This window comes from Temnothorax americanus, unplaced genomic scaffold (genome assembly GCF_048541705.1).
Source record: "Temnothorax americanus isolate GAGA-0224 unplaced genomic scaffold, ASM4854170v1 Scaffold96, whole genome shotgun sequence".
Taxonomy (NCBI): domain Eukaryota; kingdom Metazoa; phylum Arthropoda; class Insecta; order Hymenoptera; family Formicidae; genus Temnothorax; species Temnothorax americanus.
In genome coordinates, this window is record NW_027509819.1 from 376,336 (window position 1) to 383,282 (window position 6,947).

Here is a 6,947-nt window from a genome sequence, read left to right on the forward strand (position 1 = left end):
AAAGGAAATCTGCCCTGTCTGCTTTTAAGAAATACAAAACTATCCACTTCTGGGTTGATTACAAGAGATGCTGTGCGTTGGTTAAAAAGACTCTCAATGAGAAGAGGAAAGAAAATTTCAAGGAATTTTGCCAAGGAATTAATAAATTTACGGACCCTGGATATGTTTGGAAGACTATCCGTATATTTAAGAAGGCCAGGAATAATATCTCTTGGAATAATTGGCGGTCAAAAGACAGAGAAACGGAAATTAGGAGGACGACGGACAGCTTGTCTCCCCCTACTGCTGCTCATAAGCCTTATGACAACTTCATGAGAGCTACCGGTGAATTTGACGCCCCCTTCTCCAGGGCGGAACTGGATAGGGCTATAACCATGGCCAGAAGAGACTGTGCGCCTGGGATGGATGGCGTGGAATACAAGATGCTTCGGCTACTGCCGGATTCAGGCAGGAAGGTCCTGTTACACCTATACAATTCTGTATGGCGTACGGGAGTCATCCCGGAGGATTGGCAACTGTACCAGGTCATATTTATTGATAAACCAGGACGAGAGAAGGTGCGACCTATATCACTGTCATCTTGTGTAGGCAAACTAATGGAGAGACTTATTAACGAGAGATTAATGTGGTGGGCGGAAAACGAAGAAAAGTTTAGCAAATCACAGAGCGGATTTAGACGAGGTAAATTCTGTGCCGATAACCTGGCACGAATCACGGCGGATAAACGGGCTTCTATCTGCTCAAACGAATATACCCTGGCAGCCTTTTTAGATGTTTCCGCTGCATATGACAGTGTGAATTACTGGATCATGATGGACAAGCTGGTAGCGCTTCATTGCCCTGTAAACATTGCTAGATTCATCAGTAAATGGTTATACTGTAAAAGAGTGAGATTTACCATAAATTCTCAAGAATACGTGGATCGCTTTGTCTACGGAGGGCTCCCGCAGGGCTCGGTTCTTAGCCCTATCATGTATTCTCATTTCACGCAGGGTTTATGTACGGAGTTACCGGAGGGAGTGGAGGCAGTTGAATTCGCTGACGATATCGGTCTATACGTATCTGGGATTAGTAGAAGGAGGAATCGGGATCTGTTGGAGCGTGCCGTTAACATGATCGCTGAAAGACTCATGACGATTGGTTTGGATCTTGAACCGAAGAAGACAGTACTGGTGGAATTTTTCAGAAGCGGATACGTGGATAAGAACGTGTTTGTCAATATACAGGGAACCAAGGTGTATAATAAAGGCGAGGCTAAATTCCTTGGAATTTGGCTTGATAGTGGTTTGACTTTCCATCGTCAAACACAGGAAATAAGAGGAAAAGTAAATAGAGCCAATTCCATTATGAGATATCTTTGCCATGTTTCTACTGGTATGGAGACAAACACAGCTTTGATGCTCTACAAGAGCCTCGTTAGATCTGTTATGGATTATGGAATATTTGTGTATTATCCCAGAGATGCCACGTATTCACTCAAGTTAGAACGAGCTCAATTTATGGGTATACGCACGGCCCTGGGATATAGGAACAGTACCCCGAACAATGTAATCGTCGCAGAAGCAAAGGTGAGATCTCTTCGAGACCGAGCATTTATGCTTGGTAGTAATTTTATCAACAAAGCTATGGTGTACAACCAAAATGGCTTATGCCAGAAACTACAGCATGCCTGTGATTGTGAGAGTTATGCACGGTTTCTCCTTCCCACGTACAGATTCTCCCTCCTGTCGGAGGTTTGGAAGTCCTCCTTGAAGAGAAGAGACTGGTTGGGCCCATCACGGCGGTTCGAGGTTTTCCGGGGGAATTATGAAGCACATACTTTCGTTCCCTTAGTTGATTTTGATATCGGTTTGAAAAGAAAATTCAAAAAATTCTCAGATGAAATTTTGATTAGGGAGATTACTACGCAATATAATTTGGAATTGCCAGAAATTATCTTCACAGATGGATCTCAAGACGAAAATAAGAGATCTACTGGTGCCTCCGTGATTATATGTGATCAGGAGATCGCATATAAAATCAGTCTCCCGTTCATGTGTTCGTCGTACACTGCGGAGGCTTTCGCGGTGATGGCTGCGTTGCGGCTGATGCTTTGTCAGATCGAGAGGAGGGCAAGAGATATGGTTATTCTGTCTGACTGTAGGTCAGTGTTGATGAGTATTCGGAGCAACACATTGGATGTTCATAGGAATCAATATATTATTGAAGCTAGAAGAATATTGTATGAGCTGTGTTATAAACACGAAAAAAGAGTCATACTTGTATAGATCCCCGCTCATAAGGGTATACTCGGTAATGAGCTGGCAGATGCAACAGCCAAGGAGGCTGCTTCTGAGGAAGCGGACCCTTCTATCGTCGTGCCGGTGAGTGATATGATGACTGGTATAAAGAGAGCTACGTGGGATACAACGCAGAACTCGATTGTGGCTGAATCAACGTACAAGGGTGCCTTTTACTTCACGAATTTTTATGAGCGACGGGCCACAAAACCATGGTTTTCGAAGCTGGATAAGGAAAGATATTTTATAACTTGGATAAATAGAGTGAGAGCTAATCACTTCAATCTAGGTTCTTCTTTGAAGAGAAAGGGATACGTCGATAGTGAGAGATGTGACTGTGGTCACGAGAGGGAAGATTTGAACCACGTGATACTGCAGTGTTGCCATTATGATGAGCTGAGAATAAAGATGGATAAGGATTTGAGAGCGATTGGTTTTCTGGAAGAGATAGATATCGTTAAACTAATTAAACGGAAAAATTGGAAAGTTTTGAATATAATATTTCAATTTATTAAGTCGACCAAGAGAATTATATAAATAGTACGAGTAAAAATTCCAGATAGGTTAAGTGTAAAGTAGTATTGTTATGTAAAGTGCAAAGTGTTATAATTAGATTAAGAGGCCATGTGTCAATCACCGACGGTGCAAGACACTAAATAGCTCTCACCCGAGAGCGACTGAAACCCCCCCCCATTATTAGAAGTTAATATTTAACGTTTACTTGCAGAACCTGGTAATAGTGGAAAAGTAAAACCTGCAAAAACAGGTATTTATTTATCTCAAGCTCCATTAGTAAAAACTGGTACATCGAAAATTCTACCTGCTGACAAAAGAGAAGCGTTAGCAAATAATTTATTGAACAAACCAGATAGAAGTATAGTCCAAAACAATTTTTCGAGAAGTACTCTTTTGAACAAGAGAGGATTGTTAAATGATAAAACAAATACTCCAGACTTACATGCGAATCAACAAATTCAAGGAAAAGGTACGTAAAATAAATCTTTCTAAAAGTTATTGGCCTATGTTCTGAATCGTCTTTTATCGATAAAAATGCCTGTAAAAGATCTTTTCAGCTAATAAAAATCCTTCTAAATCCAATTTTAGTGGCACTTTTATTGATTAAAGAGGATTTAGAATACTGACCGTTGTTGCCAGACGACGCATACAATTTTCAATAATAAGGATTTATTATACACACCTTAAAATTATAAAAATCAATTTTTTCATCTTTGATTTCTATTCAAAATAATCTGTTGATATGAATATGTTCAATTTTACTACCCATAAACCTGTAGAACGTTATTTATATTTATTTGTATGTTTTTTTTTGTTTAAAAGATCTTTGTTTTGACAATGATATTAGATAATAATCGAGTATTGAATTAGTAAATTATAGCGGGGAGCACACACTTTTGTATAACGCATAATGCGTAAGCATAAGAAAATTGATTGGTCCATACGCATGTGCATAAGAAAATAGACCAATCGATTTTCTTATGCTTACGCATTATGCGTTATGCGGAAGTGTGTGCTCCCCGCTTTAGACTTACATCTATTCATTTTAAATTTATATTTAGATAACAACTATCAAGATCATTCTCTAGTATTGCAAAAGGATTTTGATAAATGTTAAATTTCTATAAAATCCGAAATATTGAAAAAAAAAATTTTAAGGAATACGTCAAGTTATAAGTGCATATAGTGTACATTTAATGTAAAGTCAAATTAAAGGTGTATAGTGTACAGCTAATGTAAACTAGGTCTATCTTTAGATATATGCCTAGATAGATCTCTTTAATCAAGTACAAGGACTACCATCCGGCTTTTTGAGTACAGATATCCAACAAGAATGTTCCACTATAGTTATTAATGGTCAACGATTAGATTTGCGAAAGATTCCGATTATTGATGTACCGAATAATGAAACAGGTAAAGGGCACATCTCAATTTCGTAATGATAGAATTTATTTTTAAATACTTTTTTTATCGCCTCCAATGTCGTACTTTAAGAATCAACAGAAGAATTCTCTGATGCTGAGGATGTTCAGGATGCTGAGGATTCTTTACGAAGCGATGACGGACACTACAATACAGAAGACATTGAAGATGGTAGATCTGATGAACGTGAAGATAAAAACGTTGATGGTGAAAATGAGCATCACGACAATAACAATTATGAAAACGACAATGAGAATGAAGAGTTTTGTGCTCCTCATAATAATCAAAATGAAACTCAGAGCTTGCTGGATTTTGAGCAACTGGATCACAACATAGATCATTGAGTAAGTTTCCACCGAGGGTTCGTACTGGGTCAGAGTCGGGTCAGAATCGGGTTGGGGTGAGCGCTCTTCCGGTGGAAACACCAAACTCGAACCTGAACCCTACCCAATAAAATTTTAAGGTAGGGTCTAAATGAGGTTCGATGGAAACGACAAGAGTTGAGTTAGCGTTACTGTAGTGTTGCCAACTTGATAAATGAGTTTATACATAAGTCTTGTAGAAGACGTTTTACTTCATACTATCGAGTTTACTTTACTATTATCCAGGAGATATTACTTTTCTCTGTAAGCAGAAATTTATACAAGTATTATTATACTATATTTTATTTGATAACTTTACTATTGAATGATATATAATTTTTTAGTATCACCGCCTAAGTTTTACGTGCAGCGTAATTCCATGCAAAAAATTTCGACGTCTGCTCATGTCTTTGATTTAATTCTTTTGTATTGAATCTTTATCATTCTTATAGGAAAAGATAAGCAGCTGAGCTCTTCGCGTTTAATGTATTTTGATGTAAAAATAGAGGTTATACTTTGTTTACAATGGCTTCTAATCAAGAAAGAAAGAAGCCGGCCACTTGGGATGTCCAGGAGACGGAGTGCTTTTTAGCAATTATAAAAGAATTGCAAGTGATAGCATTGATGGATGGAAAGAAGTTTAGAACTTCCGAAATATTCAAGAAAGTAGAGGAAGTTTTTAAGAGCAAAGGATATCAGAAAACACCTACGCAACTCTTAGACAAATTTAAAACGATGAAAAGTATGTAAATTGAAAAAAATATTGTAATTGTAAGGGCTCAGACCTAATGAGAGGAATAAAGAAACAAGGAATAGGAATTCATAGTCGCATCTTATTTCAATAAACGTGTATTGAAATAAGATACGACAATGAATTTCTTTTACCGTCCATCTATTTTATACCATAGCCTGTTAATGACTAGAACACTTATTTTGGAACTGACAATAAACTTCAATTTGTAATCGTTGCTTTTGCAGTGAATGTTACCCTTTACTTTTAATGCTTTTTTTATTTACAGAACGATTTAAAGCTACAACAGAAGCTTTATCAGTAAGCGGCACAGGAACCAAAGATAAAGTAAAATGTCCTTTTTTCGAAGAGCTGAGTGAGATATTTGGCCACCGACCAATTGTAAATCAAAGTGGTGTAGATTCTACGGTACTGCCTCCGGATCTAAGTATGATTTTTGAATGTTTAAGTTTATATTTAATAGCGGTGCTGCTTATTATTTTAATTATTAAAAATATGTTACTAACACTAATATAGATACCGAATTAACTATGTAATAATGTATTTTTCAGATGATGAGACCTCTGGTTATTGTGCAAGTAATGCTGGGTCCGTCGTAACATCAGAAGATTCAGAAGGTCGTGATGGATCACAGAAAAGGCAATTCATGGAACGTACTAGTGGTCGTTCTAGCCTGTCACCATTTACTTCAACTAGTCACCGAACATCATCTTCTGATGTCCTAAAAAGTCCATTATCACCAACGTTCAGCTGTTTATCGGAAGACAGCAATGCCAGTTCAATGCCTTCCTTAGATTCGTGTGAACTTGATGGCTCTGACAAGCTATGCGCTTCTTCTAAGAAACGTAAAATATGTAAAACACCTACATATCCAAGGCGCGAAGGTCCACGATCTAATCTGAAGATTATGCAAAACTTTACACAGCAAATAATTGAATCGCAAGAAAATTTACTGACAAAAACTATCGAAGAACAGCGCAAGCTTGATCAGGAGATGCTTAATCAATATAATCATATCTTTTTGCAGCAAACGCAAATGTTACTCACAGGGCTGCAAAATTTGAATTCGCCGTTACCTACAAATTATCCAACGGTTCAGCAATTTCCTAGAATTCCAACTATGCCACCAATGAATCCGATGTTCACAGAAACTCTACTACCTCAGAACAATAAGAATACAGCTCATCCTTATACTTCGCCATGGCACGAAATGCAGACTTGCCCAAAGCCAGATCAAATTGAATTGTGCTCGCTTTTTTTAGTTTGTTTACTTTTGGTATTGGTATTATCATGAATGTTTTCCATCCTTCTGGAAATTTACCTGTCCTAAGCGAATCATTTATTACCCCTACAAACTCATCTTTTATCACAGGTAGCACCAATTTCAGTATATCACTGTTTATCCTTTTCTCTATTCCGTTCTTTCGTGGTAGTTTCCTAACAATTTGTTCCAGATTACTTGCACTAATTGGATCAAAATTTTCCATAATTCCCTTATTCTCAATTACATAAATAGGTCTCCTACCTGTGCCTTCTATCCCCTTATTACTAATAGATTGCACAATGTTGCTAATATACTTTTTACATAATATATATTAAATTTATTAGCTATATTGC

At 37.4% G+C, this 6,947-nt stretch overlaps 1 protein-coding gene across 1 annotated transcript; it reads left to right on the forward strand.

Moving 5' to 3' along the window:
- The first annotated feature begins 4,425 nt into the window (after positions 1-4,425).
- LOC143908462 (uncharacterized) lies at positions 4,426-6,624 on the forward strand. The gene is made up of 4 exons (XM_077426128.1): positions 4,426-4,561; positions 5,032-5,321; positions 5,599-5,757; positions 5,882-6,624. Exons 2-4 carry the CDS (start codon positions 5,105-5,107, stop codon positions 6,622-6,624), a joined length of 1,119 nt encoding a protein of 372 aa, XP_077282254.1. The 5' UTR covers positions 4,426-4,561; positions 5,032-5,104.
- The last annotated feature ends 323 nt before the right edge of the window (positions 6,625-6,947 follow it).